The sequence below is a fragment of the Aythya ferina genome, assembly GCF_964211825.1.
Source record: "Aythya ferina genome assembly, chromosome: 3".
Lineage (NCBI taxonomy): Eukaryota > Metazoa > Chordata > Aves > Anseriformes > Anatidae > Aythya > Aythya ferina.
In genome coordinates this window covers 86318299-86338717 of record NC_140298.1, presented here as the reverse complement: position 1 = coordinate 86338717, position 20419 = coordinate 86318299, and the positions used below count along the sequence as shown (strand labels likewise).

Sequence of the window (20419 nt, the reverse complement as noted above, 5' to 3'; positions counted from 1 at the left end):
AAATTAGTATGAAAACCAAGCAAGGCTTTCTTTGTTGCTGCCTTACCAATGGCTAGAAAACTGAAATAATTTCTTCCCTCTTTACGAATAAGTGATAGATAGAGGAGAAGGGGGAGAAGGTGAAATGGAGGAAGGAAAATAATTCTTCTCTTCACACAAGAAACAGGAGAAGAGAGACTTGGTGAGCAGAGTAGGGGGAGGAAGGATCACAGGAAGGAAAAAGCCCATGAGAAGGAAGTCACTCATTCTGAGAGGCAGTTCTGTAGTAGTGCTCTTTGGTATCTATGGAGTCAGTGAAACTGCAGCATTGTTTTGTGGTTCTGTGCTTCTTCAGCTGTGCAAAAAGCATCACTGGGTTATAGTTTCTGCTGCATCCTGTGATAATTTAAAATAGGGTTTTGAGCAGTCTGTGGAATTCTACTTAACGATGGTAGAATTTGATAGTTTTAAAGAATAGGGTCATTTTAGTAAGTACATGCTCTAGGAGTTTGCCATGTTGTTTAATGTACTTTAAAGAAATGAAAGCATAAATGATTTTAGTGTATGCTGTTATGCAATAGGCCTGCGGCAGACACGTGGGCATTAGCATTCTGATCTCTTAAACGTATCAGAATGGAATGTAAAGGTATCTTCCTGCTATTTATAAGATAAGATTTCTGTCAGTACTTGTTACCCTAAGATAAGTCAGGAGATCCTTAGTGGAAGACAAGATTGTGTGTTAAAGCTAATTACTATCTAATGTAATCTAGCTGTAGGTGTCCTTAGTGAACAGAGTCTCTGGTTCCCTGACTTAGCAGTCACAATAGAAAGTGATCTCTATCAGTCTCACATTTCTGTATCTGGCGTATCATCTTTGAAAAATACAGAAATAGTAATCATGAGGTAGCTTAGTGCTTGGGCATCCTGGGAAGTCGAGGAAATGATGCAACATGGGTAAGCTGCGTAGTGTTAGTTTTCCCTTGCTGATTTGCCAGTTCTGTGTGCTCCTGTGTGAAGGAAGCTGCCTGGAGGGGGCGACAGAGCAGTTCTCTGGCCGTGGCACCTTGAACCTCATACACCTCGTGCATGGGGCTTGCTGAACAGTTCATATGAGTTATTTCTTAGATGTAGATTCTTGCATATTTGAAAAGTTCCATAGCTGGTTATCCACCGCCTTAGCTAAACAGGCTGACCTTTGGTTCAATACTGAGTGTTGTTACAGCTGTAGTCATCCAAGGGTACGAGGCTCGTTATGGGGAGAAGTGAAACAGGGAAGTACCTGGGGAGAAACGCTTTGTTTTATGAAGCCGACTGACTAGAAAAAGCAGAAGAGCTCTTGGCATACAGCTGAAGCCATCATCTTGTAGTCTTCAAGACAAAGAGGGCTGCTGTGATGACAATCTTGACGTTCCTTCCTGCAAATTCTATCAGTTAGCAAAAGCGCTCTCCCTAAAAAATCTCTTCTTTTGATTTACTTTAACTTTGGATATGTCAGAATGTCATAATACAGTGTTGTGCAAAAACTTTGGGTACCCATATTTATTAGAAATTTTAGGCCTTCTTTCCATGAATGAAGTTTTTATACTGTCAGGATTTCAAACTTTTTTTTTTTTTTTTTTTGACATGTAAAAATCCTTTGGAGAGTTTTTGATCTTTCTCAGTCTGATTGTGTTCTGGTTTAATTCTGTTCAGGTTGTTGGGAATTCTTGTTTTGAGTTCTTTGGTAACATGGTTAGGATGTAAGTACAATTTGCAGTCATACCATAAGTGAAACATTATTTTTTTTTACAGAGAATATAGTTAGTCTAACTGAGCAAGATTGTTTCTTGGCACCTAAGTTTACAGCCCAGCCTTTTTGTGTCCTGACTTACAAAGATGGGAAAGGTTCTTTTTAAGTTTACAGCCTAATCTCAGTATTTTCAAGTGAGAAATTCTGAAACGTAAGATCTCTCCTTTATTTATTTATTTTTAATAGGGTACCCTTGAAAGTAGAACAGGCAAACAATGCTCGCGATGCCTTGGCTAAAACGGTGTATAGTCATCTCTTTGACCATGTGGTGAACAGGGTAAACCAGTGTTTTCCATTTGAGACTTCTTCTTTCTTCATTGGAGTTCTAGATATAGCTGGTTTTGGTAAGTATTCTTAACAAATAAAATATTTTTTTTTCTAGTAATCTGTTATTACCACTGTAATAATACACACGTGTGGTTTCATTGTATGAGACCTAGCTTTGGTTTGCTGCCAGATATAGCTGTCTGTTATTTGTCATAGAAATATAATCTGCCACGGCATTTTTTTCTCTGTCTAACATGCAACTTGAAAATCTGTAACAGCTTTTATTTTATTGAAAGAAACACACATATATCAAAAAACATTAGCACCATTAAACTTCTCTTACTTATCATAATAAGTAAGAATAAGCTGGAGAAGAGGAGGCTCAGGGGCGACCTTATTGCTCTTTACAGATACCTTAAATGAGGCTGTAGTGAGGTGGGGGTTGGTCTGTTCTCCCACGTGCCTGGTGACAGGACGAGGGGGAATGGGCTAAAGTTGCGCCAGGGGAGGTTTAAGTTAGATGTTAGGAAGAACTTCTTTACCGAAAGGGTTGTTAGGCATTGGAACAGGCTGCCCAGGGAAGTGGTGGAGTCACCATCCCTGGAAGTCTTTAAAAGACGTTTAGACGTAGAGCTTAGGGATATGGTTTAGTGGGGACTGCTAGCGTTAGGTCAGAGGTTGGACTCGATGATCTTGAGGTCTCTTCCAACCTAGAAATTCTGTGATTCTGTGATTCTATAATGTAATTGTTGGAATGCTGGTTTATCACAGAAGTTTAACTTCTATTTTTCAGAATACTTTGAACACAACAGTTTTGAACAATTCTGTATCAACTACTGTAATGAAAAACTGCAGCAATTTTTTAATGAAAGAATTCTGAAAGAGGTATGTTGTATTGTTAAATTTGATTTTTTTTTTTCAGTAAAAAGATACTAAAGGTAACATTATTTTCCATAAGGTTGCTCATTATGCTCATATTAAAAAAATTAGTCAACCACAAGTGGTCTTCTTGCTGTGTGACGTGATTGTGCTAGAAAAGAACATGACTTTTCAAAAAGATACATCTTCCTTTCTTCTTAAAAAAAAAAAATCAATGAAGAATTCTTACTCTAAATATCATTCATTAAAATGGGGTATCCAAATATCAGGCAATATATTGTACATAATGGGAGTATCTAAAAGCATTGGTATATCATTAAGGAGGTGAGGTTGGAATAAATTAAGCTGCACAAGGGAATTCTAAAATGTGTGTTAGTTCTTGCCCAGTTTCGGTAGGTAAAAAATATGTGGTGAATCATAGTTTTTCTTTTACTATTATTCCTTATTTTTCCTTTTAAAGGAACAAGAACTTTACCAGAAAGAAGGCCTGGGGGTTAATGAAGTGCGCTATGTAGATAATCAGGACTGTATAGGTATGTACTTTTGAAATGTCAAGCTATTCATTAGCGTCTTGGAGAAAAAAACTTAAACTACTTTAAGCAGTTAGAGGCAAAATAATAAGTAGTGCTAGTAATTTCATGCTTTTAATGACTGTTGAAACCTTGTGATTTCTTTCATTTTTTTTCTAAATTCCATTTCCAGTTGGTAATGGATCCACATTGTCCTACAGTGTGTTATAAGTGCAGGTGGGACTTGTGAATTTCTTGGCATTTTCATAGAAAACTAATCAGAATGTCTAAATATAACAAGAGAAATAAAAAAAAGGGTGTGGGGGTGTCTGAGGGAAAAAGTTCCATTATTTTAAACACCCACCCACCCTTTTTGTTTGTGTGAGCCAATTGGCAAAGAAGCAAAATGAATTACAGGCAATAGGCTGTAGAGATTCCTGCTGCTGTTAGGTTTGCACAGACTGATAGGCCAAGGGCTTACTTGTTTTATGTTCAACTTGTGTTCTCCAAATTGGTGTATTATGAACAGAATTTGACCTTGCTTTTGCATTTACAGCAATTTATTTATGGTAACTAGTCAGTCAGTTCTGGCTGGATTGAGGATTCATAGTGTCAGAATTCAACATCTGTTGCAAAATGTCTGCTGCTCTGAGTTTCTGTAGCTCTGCTGAAGAAGTTTTCACGTTGTTGGATAGGACTATGCTTGGTAACTCTGATTTAACTAAAGATGATAGCTCTTGTCAATCAGGGCTCTTAGCCATCTCGTGAAAAAGCAATAGAAAAGTATCTGAAAGAGGGAATAAAAACATAGCAACAGAAAATGTGATTTCTATGAATGCAAACCATACCTCTTCTGGTGATTTACTGAAGCATGTGCGTGAGCCTGTTACCCAAAATGTTCTCATATAGAGACCATCATGTTTCTGTAAAAAGTGTTGTTCCCCCTGCCATCCCATACCTGTTTGTTTTGAAACAAAATCTCAGAATCAAAAAGGGTTCCCTGATGCCTATTTAAAGAGGTCTCTCTCTGACTCATAGTGGGAAAAGGGGTCAGGTTGTAAAGACTGTAGACGAGTTGTCTTTTACCAGCCATAGAAACGGCGTGAGCAGCTTACATAAGCATGCAAGTAGTAGTCCCTAAGCCATGACCCCTTTTACTATTCCATGTGACACTCCACCACAGATTTTACACGTTTCTTCATTGTATGAGGTATTCTTAGGTAAGTTAGTAAAATCATGGCCTGATTAAACCATTTAAGCCTTTTTTCTGTTCTTGAGTAGTCAGGAGAAAAGGATTTTCTACTGCTTTTAGAAGTGAGTGACAAAAATAATGTTGCTTTCTGTAGAAATATGATTTTGCTTTAAGGCGTCGGGCTAGGCCATTGACAGCAGTTACCTGAAACAAGCAATTGTCTATTAAATCAACAATTAAAATTTATAGAATTAATTTACAGTGACTTTCTGTGTTAACAGCTTTCCCAAGATAGTTATACAAAACTAGATCAGTAGCACTTTACACTTCTAATGTTCAATTCTGGTATGTGATTATGTATTTAATTTTTGTGTTTTGTTATTTTTAATAGATTTGATTGAAGCAAAATTAATAGGTGTGCTGGATATTTTGGATGAAGAAAATCGTCTTCCCCAGCCAAGCGACCAGCATTTTACTTCAGTTGTGCACCAAAAACACAAGGACCATTTCAGGCTCTCTGTAGGTTTATTTGTGTTGGCTGTCTTTTTTTTTAATAAAACAGTTCTTGGAACTGTTGATAGTAACACTGAATTTAATGAAAACCTTTTCTAAGAAATCTCATACCACACCTGTTTGTATGATCTGTATGCTTTTGTTAAGGACAAGTTCAGTTATTAGGTTTGTTTTGAAAAGTTCACTAAAGACTTGTTAAGTCTTCTAGCAATTCTAATATCCTGTTGAAAGTATAGCCATATTCTTCACTTCTCTTTGAAGACTATTAGTGTGTAGAGCATGAAAAGGAAAAAAAAAAAAAAAACACAAACATTTTAATTTAGTTTATTTCATATCAGATTAGCTATTTTGTGAATTTCCAAAACCGCTTGCTTTGGAGAATATTTCACTTGCATGAAGTATCTAGCTAACACTTCAGCAATTAAAGTACGTAACACACCAGGTGAATTTATTTGTCATTAATACTTTAACATACAGCACTCTGTGGAAGGTTAATGAAAACCATTGCAACTTTTATACATGACTTCTGTTGAAATACAAAACAAACAATCAAACAAAATCCCTGCTGAAAAAATGCAAGCAAAAGGAGCCAAATAGAATTGCCATCTGCTTACTTTTCTTAAAGTTTCCTCTTAAGCTTGTTTAATTAGGTTCCTGTGCAATGAAACATTCTTGTCAGTATGTATATGATCAACAAGGTGGTTGCCTTTTAAAAACGTTTTAAGCTTCTATCTAATCCTATTTATATGACAAGGCTATTTGTCAGCTTGTCATCAGCTGTGCAATAAATGGAATAGAAATTGTTGACAAAAGGCAAAAAGAAAGTCAGCTAGGTAGACTTAGCAATCCTGGACAATTTTATTTTGAAGGGTGTGAATGAGAATGAAAATAGGTTTTTCAAATATCCTGGTTTGAATTGAAATAGTAGTGGTCTTCACAACTGTATTGCAGGCAATGTCACTTTCAACATCCTGGCAAAATCATGGTAATGTCCTAGGAATACATTTTTCTCACCCTCCAATGTAATTCTTCTTTGTAATTCAAATTTTTATTTCCAGATCCCTAGAAAGTCTAAACTGGCTGTTCACAGAAATATCAGAGATGATGAAGGCTTTATTATCCGGCATTTTGCGGGAGCAGTATGCTATGAGACGGTAATGTTACTTAAGTGAAAAAAGTCAGCTGTTTCTGTTACACTTTATAATATGCTTTTCAGAGTATGTTGGTAAAAACAACAAGAACAAAACTTGTTAATTGGAAGAGAAATGGCAAAGTTGATATGTTTTAACTTCAAAATTAGTTTTGTGAATGTGTGACAGAATTGATGTTTTAATTTCTTTTAACTTCTCAGATGACAGACTTCTGTTGACGTATTTGGTGTAAGCATCAAATCTGTAGGTAACAGTGTCAACATTAAAGATATTGAGCCACAGTCTGCTACAAATCTTATGTCAACAGAGGTCTGCATCTGCAGCAGGGGAATATACCACATAACACAGAAGTGTTACTAGACTTAAGCACAACTTTTCAGATGCATGCTTGTTCTTCTATGCAATGTCAGTTTATTGTGTTAAAACTCACATTTTATACTTTTTCTTTTCCATTTCTACTGTTGGTAGAAATGTAAGAATATGAAATATCTAAAATTGTTACCCTCAACTACATGCTGAATGCTTGTACTTTTTTATGACTCTTAATCGTACAAAAAATATTGAAACAGTCTTACTAGGGCAACATCTACATCTACGAGGGCAACATCTACTAGGGCAACACAATTTTTGAAAAAAAAAAAAAATTAAATAAAAAAACGTGAGGATAAAGGATAAATGAAAGATCCATAACACTTTATTGTTCTCATCGGGTACTCCAGTGTGTAAAAGAGAAGCTAATTCCAAAGATGTGTTTTGTCATTTGAAAATGCAGACTTTCAGGGTGTGTGCTTACTTCAAAGTACTCCATGAATAACAATGATTGCTATAGTGTTTTGAGATAGATGCATTCTGTAGATAATTTAAAAAAAAAAAAAAAAAAGCTGAAGTCTGTGTATTATAAAAACCAAAGTCACACACAGATTCAATATCAAAATAACACATAACATTGGAATGCATTTATGTTCACATGGTCTGTGTTTACTGTTTACCTCCTCATTCTATGTTAATACCTTACGGTTTCTTCAGGAACAGAGCCAGATATTTGCACATATATGCTCTCTGAGCTAACCAGGTATGAGGCAGCTTTGGTCCAGAAGCCATGCTAACATGCTTGACTTCATTTATTCCCTTCTTCAGAGTGTCTGACTTTAGTTTGGGCCTTAGCTGGACTACAGTTGCCTTGTATGTTGTTCATAGTTTCTTTCTCATTGGTCTCGTGGCAGCTTTCACAAGCTAATTTCTGCTGAGGGCATTTAACTGTCTGCATTTATGTTCCTGTTGTGTTCTCATAGTCCAAGGGAATTTGGGACGCCTGTGTTTGTCCTTTGACCCATCACCTTTAAATCCTTTTATGGGATGTGTTGGCAAATTCATATTTTCTCAATCAAATTAAATTTGCCTTCTTCTGTTCATAAATGTCAATGCAACTATTGAATGTGCACCACAAATTCTTGATAGAGAATTTTGTTAGTGTGAAATTGGATACAAGTGTCTTGATCTTTGAGTTTCAGTTTAATACACAGCTCTTAACGTTTAAAAGTGAGTCAATTTAAATAAAACAGAGGCATAGGGCTTGTAGGAAGGGACGATACCTTTGGTTAAATCAACCAAACCAACTTCCATGGTTGCAGTACTACTAAGATAACTGTTTTTAATTACATTTTCCTGACTTTAGTTCCACCAGTTAAAGTGTGCATGCTAATTCCTATTTCACAACAGATCTTAGCTCTTCGCTGCTTGTCATATTATTTAAGCGTCTCAGAACTAGCAAATTGATGCCCCACCCTGGAGGTGTTCAAGGCCAGGCTGGATGGGGCATTGGCCAACCTGATCTTGTGGGTGGCATCCCTGCCTATGGAAGGGGTGTTAGAATTAGATGATCTTTAAGGTCCCTTCCAACCCAAGCCATTCTATGATATGCTGAGTACTGGAAGTGGAAATGAGTGTAACCACTGACAAAAGCACAACTGGTCTTGTAACAGGTGCTAAACCTTACCTTGGATATTGTAGGAATTATGAAACCCTTCAAATTTAACAATATCTTTCCTGTCTGTCATTAATGTTTTGTATGTCCAGATGAAAAGTTTGAAGTAACATGAAAATATTTATCCTACATATTGTTGCTGATCTTTGAATAAAGTGTGGAATTCAGCTTTTCTTTAATTTTAACTTAATTTTTACTTAAGTAATTGGATCAGTGAAATAAGTGTGCTATTATTTCTTGGCTTTTCTTTTCAGACACAATTTGTGGAAAAAAATAATGATGCTTTACACATGTCCCTTGAATCTCTCATATGTGAATCCAAGGACAAGTTTGTTCGACAGCTGTTTGAATCTAACACTAACAACAACAAGGATCCCAAACAAAAAGCTGGAAAACTTAGTTTCATCAGTGTGGGAAACAAATTCAAGGTAACATAACATAGCAAATAGTCTATTTTCTTGTAATATATGCCATTTCTAAGTTACTTGAAATAAGTAGAACTTAAGGACGGGAGAACTAGTGGTTACTTGACATTCATGCAGCAAAAATGTTGTTAAATAATGTTTTTTTCTTCTAAATTGTAAGAAACCAGTATATTCAACTGTGCTATACATTTCTGTCAAAATATGCTTGATAATTGTTTTTACTGAGATTATGCAGGAATTCATAAATCAGGATTTTGCAAAGCCACGTGGAAGTCTTTTATTTAAAAGGTTTAATCTCTTGATCTGAATTTGAATTCTGTAGACTTTCAGGAGTTCTAAATATGACAAAAGGTGTTCTTCCATCCTATCTTAATTTTGTACCGTATAAGAGGTATCAATTAGTTGCAGTTTACCATTCTCAAAATTCAACACTTAACCTAACCACTGTTTTTCCTCTTAAAAATATCAATAGTCATGGCTTTCACAGAAATACGTTCATTGTGCTGAATATTTCCTTTCTCAATACCTGAATCTGATGCTTCTCCTCATTTTTTCCTTTCTTCTGCTTGTTGTAAAGCTGACCTTCAAACCTTGTCTTCTCCAAACGTTTTCTGCATCCTTTTCTCATTCAGCAGTTTTATTTTAGCTGGACTATTCCAGCTCAGGATGGCTAGAAAAAGAACTATAGGGGAATTAAGAGAGGAAAAGCAGGCACAACCATGGGCTGCAGGTAACTTTTTCAATCTCATGGATTTACTGTTGATAGAGCTGCTGCAATTTCAGTAAGAGCTCTTCTCAACACATCTGGGCCAGATCCAATGAAGGATTTACATGCCTTCAAATTAAGTGCTGTGACATTTTTGGTATGTTACCTTGCCTAAGGCACCTAAAACCCCAATGTACATGTCTAGACCCTTTATGCAGTCCCTGGTGAAAGCAAGTACCTTAGAGAATTCCACAATCTCCAAGCAGAGTGGGGTCTAGCCAATAGCAAAAGAGTTTCTGCATTTCTACTCCATGTTAAGGTTATGTGCTAAATTAGGACTGCAAGATAAATTCCTTCTTGCATAAGTGTATCTTGTGGCTTAGTGTTGTGTAAAAATGCAAAGGCTGGAAGAAAGGGAAGGATATAGTACCAGCACTTTTTTTTTGTATAGCAACTGTATTCTGATTCTGGTCTATAGTGTATTCAGTGTTTTAACTCTAAGCGTTATGACCCTTGGCACTAAGTTATTGCTCAATCTGACAGAGGGAATTCCTCATACCCTTTTGGAGATGCGCTGTTATGTAGCCAAAAATAAAATTTGTTCGGGCAGGAAGCATAAGAGAGACGGTCTGACTTGTAAAGTAGTGTTTCTGGAATTTAGCTGGGAATTGGCCATTCTGCTGTCTTGAGTTTTGCTTTGATAATTATTTCCTCCTCCTCCTTATTATATAGCAGATGTAGAATTAAGCTGTAGCGATTGGTCTAATATAAAATGCATGAACAGAGGATAGAATGAAAAATGGAATTACATGCAGATATGTGACCTCTTGGGCAAGCCCTGCAACCATGGAGGTGAAGCTGAGATCCGTTGTTTTTTATAATTGTATTTTCAAAATGAAAGCAACTGGGATCTTTTGAGATAATTTCCACTTTCTTCCATCTGGGTGTTTAGTTCCTCTTGGATTTAGCATTCCATGTGCAGTAAATGTGGAAATGTGAAAGATACAGTTGTCCAAGAAGGGTTAAGTAAAAAGGGAGGCATTTCAAAAGTTAAGCAGCAATTGAGTGGGAACATTTTGGATTGTATTTTGGACTTCGGTGTTCACCTCTGCACCTAGAACATGACTAGAAGTCCTTTTTGGATCTGGCCCATCAATCTATAGTTCTTTCAGTGTTTTCAACTTTCATGGCATTTTGAATGTATGTGTTAATTTCAGTAATTCATTTAGTGTTACCTTCCTAGACACAACATGTACTATTGATGAGCACTAATACCCTTGAAAATTTCAATTTAAATGCTGTCAAAATACTTTGTTATTTGAGTAGAAATTTAATCTCTTTAAGAATAAGAATTCTCAACCTGTCAATATGTCAGTCGGTCTTAAATTCTTCTAATTACATCAATAATTAGGTGATGCAGGGAGTTGTTTTTACAAAGCCCTTCACACGTTCCGTCCTTACAACTAATTAAAATTTATTTACATAAACCAGTTGAGGAAATGAAGATGAATTAGTTCATCAGATCTACACAAGAGTCTTTGGGATAGTTTTACCTTAATGTAGTAATGATGGATTAAATTGTGATAATTCAAAGAACAATACTTTTAGCAATATGCCTTATTCATATGATCATTAGTGAAATTTACCTGAGAGAGTCTCTTATTTCTTGTCAAGTTATGACTATAAAGAAGGGGCATTTTTCCTCTAGCAGAACCATATTTTGTTGATGGAAATTAGGTTTTCATCTCCAAGATAAAGCATTTCCTACTTAAGAAAAGATAAAAGTTGTATTCAAAGTAGATGCAAACTGTATGTGAGATCCGAGCAGGAGGTTATCAATGTTTGTCATACTTCTTGTGGAACTCCTTCTGTCTTTCTAACTATATCCACGAAACATAAAAAATACAATTGCGTCTACTGGTAGGAAGACCGACAGCTGTAGGTGATTCATATTGCTGATACAAATCTGTTTGCCTGTACTTAAGGTAGTTGAAAGATCTGGTTTAAAAAAAAATCAAAAGTAAGATCCTTTCCATCTTGGGCCAGTACAGAAAATATGTGGTATGATAGGACATTCAGAATTTTGTCTTACTTTAGTCTATATACCTAACGGTTGCTAGTAAACTAGAAAGGCTAGCACAACAGTAATCTGTGTGGTAGAACAGACAGATCCATAAAGTGAAAGTATATTTCTGTTTTTATGATATGGTCCTGGAATATTGAAGTTCGTACCAATTTACATCCCTAACAATGGCAGCTGTTTCCTAATATCCTACATATCTGGTAATTCTCTAGTCTTCTTCCCAAATAAGTGCAGATTTGTGATATTATTACAGTATGTTTAAATACACCCATAGTAAATGTAGTTTAAAACCACAGTCTATTGTCATCAATGCAGAATTAAAAATTTGGAAGTTTAGAATTAAAAATACATTATGAAGATTCATTTACTGAAATGACGTGACTTAGACTCTCAAGCCTTCCCCCCCCAAGAAAAGCTGAGTATATCTCATATACTTCTGGTGTTATTTAACATGCAAATAGGCTTGTTAAAGATTAAATCTGGACTTTCACAAATTTTCAGTGTATTTTTTGGATTGTTGCTGCTCAGTCTCATTACCTTTCTAACTTTATTGCATCTTTCCTTTATTTTCCCAAACGTGCATGCACTTTTTTGATAACTGTGTTGTTGTAAGTAACTGGTCACACATGGTGTTGTTGTACAGTTGAACATAAGTAATTTCTTCAGGACCATTCATGCACTCTTACATGATTTTGTCTGTTAAAATATGTGGATGTTTGATTTATCAATTCTGTTTGATTTACTAACAATAAACATGCATGCAGTAATGCTGTATCACTATTTTGTGTGTATACTTGTGTTTTTTAAGACTATTGAAATGCCTTTTCTTTTACAGACTCAGTTAAATTTGCTTCTTGAGAAGCTTCACAGTACTGTAAGTATATACAGAGATGCAGGCTTACCATTTTTCTGAAATAAATCATAATTCATTTTCTCGTGTCTAGTGATAAATAATTGCTTCAGAGTTTGCAGTTACATGGTACCTTTGAAATGTCCTGCTCTGCAGGTGATGAATATTAATTTGCTTTTCAAAACAAAACAAAAGCAAAACTTGGAAAAAAATGTTGTAGAATGGAAGTTACACAATTTAGGTTAAAAAAAAATATATATATATATTAAAACTGTCCGAGCTGCAATCTCCATTCTTGTCAGTTTCATTTCCCTCTATTCACTGGTAATCACTGGTGACTAATTTTCAAAAGATTCAGAGATGTTACTTAGAAGTAAGAAAATAAATTATTAATTTCTGTTTTCAGATTCCATAAGCTAGTTAGAACTAGAATGTCTTATTTCACTTTTGCGGTAGGCTGCAGATACACAGATGCTCAAAGAACCTGCTTCCCCTAACAAGAATTTGCTGTTTTAGCTGATGTAATTCAATAGCTTGCAGAATTCTCCATGTAATTTGACATACTGATTTTTTTAGAAGATGCATTTGTAGGAACACATTCTTGTTTCTCTTGACAGCGTGTTCTAACCGATTCTGAATAGGAGATTATGCTCTGTCAAAAGAAGGGGGAAAACAAGGCAAATGATTGGGACAGGTGCTAGAGCATAGTTAAAGTTTTACAGAAATCATGAGGATGGTCTGAAAGAAAGATAACCTCCATCATTCACAGCACAGTGGAATTAAGAGTCGGTCCAGGGAAAAAAGTGTGGCTGGAGGTGCTCTGCTCTGACTTCAGCTAACACATGATTGAGAATATGTTGTTACTAGACAGATTCCTTGATGGGCTGTCTCTCACTCTTGTCTGTGAAAAACACTGCAAACAAGTAGTAGAAATATGTTTTATTAGTCCCAATTTCATTTTAGTTTATAAGGTAGGAGGTTATCACTGGCTACCTGTTAACAGAAAAATTTGAATGATCAACGTTGCCTCACAAAAAAAAAAAAATCATCCTTAAATAGAGGATGACTATGAAATGACTAGAGAAAGCAGCAGTCAAAACTGTAGAGGTAATATATTTGGGGATGAGCAGGCTGGAACCATGTGAGGGAAGGGAGAGTGAAGACATAAGCCAAAAGAAATTGTAAGTGAAAGCTAGAAAAAAGGATGGTCAAGTTAAATTCATCTAGCATGATTCCAGTGTCAGGAGACTGGTAGCATGTGAACTCTGGAGAAATGAGGCATTTAGGTGATATTACTGTGGAGACAATGAGTGTAGTATAATCTAGACTGCTAAACCTTAGTTAGATTGTAAGCAAAACAGTTCACTGAAAACCCGAAAGTTAAGGTTCCAATTAAATAAATGGCTTGAGCATTGAGATCAGTTACCTCAATACCAAGGCTGGACTGAAAAAAAAAGGGTATATGAGAGCAAAAGAATGTCTTTTTCTTTTTAAAAAGGTATTGTTTTTTTTTTTTTTTCTTCACTTTCCCCTGCCCCCTGTAATTCTTAAATGACTAACATATTTCAGGAGGTTTCAAAATGTACAGATTCTGCTAACTCATTGTTTTGGTAACAGGGATCTAGCTTTATTCGCTGCATCAAACCTAACTTAAAGATGACAAGTCACCATTTTGAAGGGGGGCAGATCCTCTCTCAGCTTCAATGTTCAGGTAGTGTATGCCTCTGATACTTTTCCCTGTGATGTTTTTTTTTTTTTTTTTTTTATTTATTTACTAGGCCATTGTAGCTAGATCTAAGTTTGAAATATGTGAGATGGAATTGATATTTCCTTCCTTGAACCCTTGCTTTCTAGGAGGTAGCTTATTTATGCCTTATGAACAGTTACTTAGATGCTTTGTAACTTCTCATTTTAGTCAATAGAACACAGAAGTGATTAATTTGAATAGTGATAAGGTCTCAACTGTATAAGAAGATTCATTCTACTTTCCATCAGCTGTTTATTCCCTTGCTTTTAATGACAGTTTAGACACCTGGTGCATGTGTAAGGAGTCATGTATTGGCACTTAAACTGCATCAAAAGAAGCAGAAGTGATTCTCCCCCTCTATTCTGCTCTCGTGAGACACCACTGTAATGCTGCATTCAGCTCTGGGGCGCCCAACACAAAAATGGCATGAATGTATTAGAATGAGTCCAGAGGAGGGCCACGAGGATGATCAAGGGGCTGGAGCACCCCTCTCTCCTATGAAGACAGATTGAAGGAGTTGGGGTTTGTTCATCCTGGAGGGGAGAAGGCTCTAGGGAGACCTTATAGCAGCCTTCTAGTACCTGAAGAGGGCCTACAGGAAAGCTGGGGAGGGACTCTTTGTCAGGGAGTGTATGGGATAGGGGGACAATGGGGAATAGGTTTAAACCAAACAAGGGTAGGTTTACATGTAGATCAGATATTAGGAAGAAATTGTTTACTGCAAAGGTGATGAGGCCGTGGCACAGGTTGCCCAGAGAAGCTGTGGATGCCCCGTCCCTGGAAGTGTTCAAGGCCAGGCTGCATGGGGCTTTGAGGAACCTGGTCTGGTGGGAGGTGTCCCTGCCCGTAGCAGGGGGGTTGGAACTAGATTGTCTTTCAGGTCCCTTCCAATCCAAACCATTCCGTGATTCTATGAAACTTAGATTTCCTGATCTGGAGCTGAATCCTATCTCGTTATGTTGCCCAGAATGTTAATAGAGCAAAAGCTCAGTCCAGAGCAACAGAATTCCTTTACATTGTTGTGGGAATTTGTGCGAGAAATCCCTTTGTGCATTTAGAGCAGTGTGTATTATCTGAGATATATAATCATTGATGCCTGTTTTCTTCGATTCTTATAGATAGTATGCTAGAGTTGAATAGTCTGTTTTACTTTTTCAGCATCTCTTTTTACTATTGTTAATTTATTTGGGAGCTGAGCTTCCAACTTCAGCGGTTTTACCTGTTACTTTATATGTTACAAATTGTGACGCCATGTTTTCGTTATTCTTGAAATAGGCGCTTTCAGATTTTACATCTTTATTTTAAAGGACAAATACTAGCAGGTTTGCTCATTCCCCACTGAACAGAGCAATGAAAGGCTTCCATGGGAATTACAGCGTTGTTATTGTTGTTCTTCATAGGATGTTTATTCACAAAACGACTTCAATATTTATTTTTACTCTTTTCTGTATATTTGTGTATTTAGTAGCTTGTGCTTTTTGCTTTTTTTTTTTTCTCTTTTTGAAGTTGAGATATTTCTAGGTTCTGGAACTGATGTTTTAGCAAGCCTACCCGTGTTTCATGTTATGTCACCATTGCAAAACATTAATAAGGTTTTCTCAGAAATTAGAATTCCATTAAGAACATTTAGCTGTGGATTTCTTCAGGTTAATAGCATGTCAGAAAGTCAAAAATAAAAAAATGAACCTTTTTTGCTACCATAACAATTGCAATGTCTTACAAGCTCACTTTCCATGTGTGCTTACTTAAGCTGCAGTAAATGAAGCTTAATTAAGTAAAAAAGAAAAGAAATCATAATAAGTAAAGTTTAATAGTAGCAGTGAGATGCAATGCTATAAAAGACATTCTATAAAGACAAAGACCACGAGTTACAGGTAAACTTCTAAGTAAGTTTTTGAGCTTATATGGTATTGTAGGATTATGTAAACCAGTGGGCAAAAAGACTGGCAGAGTCTTGAAGTAATGTTTGAAGTAATTTGAACCTTTTCCTGACTTTGTATCTGTGCTTCACAGATGCCCTAGTTACAGATAAAATATAGTAACAGCATTACATCTTATCAGCTGATACCTAGTGCTGCAAGAACACAAAATGTTCTAGCGCTGTATTTGCATTTTACCCTGCATCTGTACCACAACTCACAAATATCTTTTGCATGCTAAAAATAAAAGCCTGGCTGGGCGTTGTTTGTTTCTTTCTTTAAAAATGAAGTACAAAATGTCAACTCTTCTAAAAAGAAAGAATGACAAGGAGAAAAAAAAATGCTCTGCATGACTAGATGTTAGTTTTGTCTCAGATAGGGAGAAGATACAAGTTCTTCTCATCTGTTTGGTATTAACTTTTTGGGAATGATCACATGATCAAGAAGTTTTAGAGGTTAAATCAAGCCCCAGCTGAAATTTGTGGTTTGGCCTCTGAACAATGTCTGTGAGGCCTATGCCATAAGTTATCATAAAAATCACTGCTTTATTTGCATTTTGCTGATTCCACCTTTTGTGCATGTGTTTCTGTGAATTTAGGAATGGTGTCTGTTCTGGACTTGATGCAAGGTGGTTTCCCTTCGCGAGCTTCATTTCATGAACTGTATAACATGTACAAGAAATACTTGCCTGAAAAATTGGCACGACTGGATCCTAGACTCTTCTGCAAGGTAAGAGAGAAATCTGAAAATGTATTATTGTTTTATTTTGAAGGGGGAAAAATATCAACCTAACTGTTTTCTGTGTTTCAGGCACTGTTTAAAGCTTTGGGACTGAATGAAGTTGATTACAAATTTGGGTTAACCAAGGTGTTTTTCAGACCCGGCAAGGTAATGTTTCTTGAACTACATGAATATGAATCATAGAATAAGTTGGGTTGAAAGGTACCTTTGAAGGAGCTTTGTTCAACACCCTGTTGAAAATGTGACCAACTTCCATGAGGTTGCCCAGGGTTTTTCAAAAACACTGTTCATAATCTGTGGGGAAAAAAATCAATGCTGACATTGATAAAATTGATTTCATAGTATTGTTGCTAATGCTGCTGTATTCCTGAAGCAATGATCGTGTTCCACAAATTGCCCAGATGTTGTACCAGTCACTTAAGACTATTTTGTTGAATCTTAAGAAGAGCAAGTCAGAGAAAATAAATAAATATTTTCTGCTAAACTCTAGTTGAAGCTGAAATCTCTTTCTATGATTCTGAGCATTGCTGCTGCTATGCAGAGAAAGAAGTAGGGAGCTGTTGTGACTAGGAAGGAAAATAACTCTAGTCATTGAAGAACGTATAATTATTAAAAAATAGAAGTGCAGGATTTTCAGAAAGGATTGCTTTTAGTTGGATTTCTTACAGGAAGATTAAAATTTGAGAAGAGTTTTCAGGTTTTTATCCCCCTAGATGCAGAATTAGAGGTGTCATGAAATTGTAGATCAGAGTGAGTATTCAGGAAGTGGAGAAACAAATAATTCTTAAAAATTTTGGCAATACATTTTTAATATTCAATAAAGGGTTGGATTATGCAAAATGCTAAGTGTTGCACATCAATTTAAAAATAAAACAGTGGTCATTCTTGTTGTCGTCAAATATCCCAGATGTACATGCTCACTGGAATTAATTGAAAGCCAGTATAATGGTGACATAGTTTACATTAATAATATTTAACTTTTTGTTTTTTAACTCAACATGCTCTTAAATAGGAATATAGTCTAACACGCTGTTCTCCTCATTTGTAAATCTGGTTTTGCATTTAGTTTGCAGAGTTTGACCAGATAATGAAGTCTGATCCGGATCACTTAGCAGAGCTAGTTAAACGAGTGAATCACTGGCTTATCTGCAGTCGTTGGAAAAAAGTTCAATGGTGTTCACTCTCAGTGATCAAATGTATGTATTTTATGCTTCATTAAATATTTGTTAAAAAATATAGCAAACCAATTATTAGCACCTTGAAATGTGGCCAAGGACATGTATAGCAGATGCTTCCATACTGAACTCCGAGTAATTACTTTCTGGGTTGGTGAAATTTCTTAGGCTTTTGTTAGGGATTTATATGAGGGCTTAAAGCTAAGGTTTGTAAAAGTGGTGGTAGACTGTGTCTCCCTGCCTTCTGTATGTTTGGGTGCTTACCAATGCCTGGGTAAACACCTGCTCAGAAATAGCTAGCAAGCACAAGGATTGTGGGGGAACAGACAGCAGGAAAAGACAATAGTTCAACTCTCAGCTGACACCATGGAGTTATTTAAGCCTGGGAAGTGCCTGCACAGAGGTTATCTCCAGGTGAAATCTGCGTATTTGGAAGCACTGACATGAGAAACAGGGAAGACATCTCCACTCCAGTTATTACTGCTGATAAGCAGATAGGTGCCTATCACTATCCAAATATTGTTTCTAATTGCAAACACTGCCAAGCTTGATGTAGAAACATAGCAGTGTGGAATAGAGATTCATGGTGATAGGGGTTTTTTTTTTTTTTTTTCTTTTTGGTGTGTGTGTGTGCTGGGTGCTGAATTCTGCCTGTTTGTTTTGTGGGGTAGCCTTTAAGCCTAGCACAGGATTGTGAATATTCTGTCTTTTATATCTTACGTGTTTGTTTTTTCAGTGTGGACCTAGCTCTCAATGCATGCTATTTATATACAGTAGCCATCAGGTGTGTGAGAAATATAAAAGTTGTGTTAAATTGTTTAAACCATTGAGACTCAGTATCTTTTGTGTGTTTACAGTGAAAAATAAGATAAAATATAGAGCCAGTGCCTGCATCAAAATACAAAAGACTATTCGTATGTGGCTTTGCAAGAGAAAACACAAACCACGGTAAGAGAATATTCCTTTCTTGAAGAAAATGGCTATTTCTATAATACTTTCTTGTGAATGTAAAGAGATGTACAATGCTGAATTAAATGTATCTGCAGTCACTGAAGTGTGCTAAATATGATTGAAAGGTATGATTTGAGAAGTACCATATTTTACCTCTCTTTCCCAAGGATGAATAGCCTGAATTACATATAAGAAAGACTTGTTTTTTTCTTCTTAATGATGAGGATGGTGAGGCCCTGGTACAGGCTGCCCAGAGAAGCTGTGGATGCCCCATCCCTGGAGGTGTTCAAGGCCAGGCTGGATGGGGCTTTGAGCAACCTGGTCTTGGTGGGCGGGTGGGGAGGGGAGGTAGAATTGGGTGGGCTTTGGAGGTCCCTTCCAACTCAAACTGCTCTGTGATTCTGTAAATCTGAGCATTTCCAAAGAGGTTTGTTAATCTCTTTGTTCATAAAATCCTTCAGTGATAGCTTAGGTATTAGGCATTCTTAGTCTCTAACTGCAATTTAAGCTCAATAATTTTTGTCCTTTACTCATTCACAGCTTCCATTATAGGCCCCCTTTCTTCTGTAGCTTAATAATTATTTGTTCTGTCTGTCTTGCCTCTTCTAGAAATCAAGTAATGTCATTAGGTTTACTCTGATTGCATGGAATATTGATGGAAAAGCCACACACGCACACATATACAAGAATATACATATATTTATTTTACATCCTTTTGATAGTTATGTTTCATTTCGGTCCTTGACGTTTTTGATTTCAGTGATTTCTTTTTAGGAAGACTGTCTGCAGCATTGTAATTTATGTGCATGGCCTTCAGTATTGGTTCTTTAAGAAGCTGCAGGTTTTCCTGGACTCCTTTTGTTTTCTCCCAGATTTTTTTTTTTCCTGTGGGGTCTAATGATCGGATACCATATTGTATAGTTAAGTTTTACCTGATTCAGACCTGTGATTGATCTTTCAATGTCACATCTCAAATTTATCACTCCAGTCAAAATCTTCGGGTGGTGGTGATTCTAATGATTTGTTACTGAGACAAAAGCATTGATTATCAAAATAAAAATCAATTTATCCATTTTAAGTCACCATATGCTCAGAGACCTGGTCACTGATGATTGGTATTAACAGTGGTTGTTAGTAAAAGGCTGTTCAATTAGTTCATGTTGATAATTTTTGAATTTCAAAAAGATCGTGAGATTTATCTGAGGGCATAGTTTGTCTCCCCTGTCTACCTCTGTAATGTGAATGGTAGCTATAGTTTTAAATATGTCACCTTCTAAAAACATCTCAAATAAAATGTCTTAAATTCACAGCATTGATGGTCTGATAAAGGTGCGTACACTGAAAAAGAGACTTGATAAGTTCAATGAAGTAGTAAGTGCTCTGAAGGAGGGAAAAGCAGAAACAAGCAAGCAGATCAAGGAGCTGGAATATTCTATTGATGCTTCAATGAACAAAATTAAGGTATGAGAGAAACAGTTTCTTTCTACTGGAATCTTTTAAAGCCTTAATCGAAAGTAGAAGGTCAAAGTATTTTCTTTTTTATAGGAAAACATTTAAAT

At 36.2% G+C, this 20419-nt stretch overlaps 1 protein-coding gene across 16 annotated transcripts in view; it reads left to right on the top strand.

Moving 5' to 3' along the window:
* The window catches only part of MYO6 (myosin VI), a 115786-nt gene that overhangs the window by 62437 nt on the left and 32930 nt on the right, over nucleotides 1-20419 (top strand). For all 16 annotated transcript variants that reach the window (XM_084512349.1, XM_084512355.1, XM_084512354.1 and 13 more), the window contains 13 exons: nucleotides 1955-2112; nucleotides 2829-2920; nucleotides 3375-3447; nucleotides 5007-5134; nucleotides 6187-6282; nucleotides 8518-8691; nucleotides 12313-12351; nucleotides 13945-14038; nucleotides 16592-16722; nucleotides 16804-16881; nucleotides 17801-17930; nucleotides 18767-18857; nucleotides 20171-20321. In XM_084512349.1, coding sequence (XP_084368475.1) covers nucleotides 1955-2112; nucleotides 2829-2920; nucleotides 3375-3447; nucleotides 5007-5134; nucleotides 6187-6282; nucleotides 8518-8691; nucleotides 12313-12351; nucleotides 13945-14038; nucleotides 16592-16722; nucleotides 16804-16881; nucleotides 17801-17930; nucleotides 18767-18857; nucleotides 20171-20321 — 1435 coding nt within the window. The remainder of the gene's footprint in view (nucleotides 1-1954; nucleotides 2113-2828; nucleotides 2921-3374; nucleotides 3448-5006; nucleotides 5135-6186; nucleotides 6283-8517; nucleotides 8692-12312; nucleotides 12352-13944; nucleotides 14039-16591; nucleotides 16723-16803; nucleotides 16882-17800; nucleotides 17931-18766; nucleotides 18858-20170; nucleotides 20322-20419) is intronic.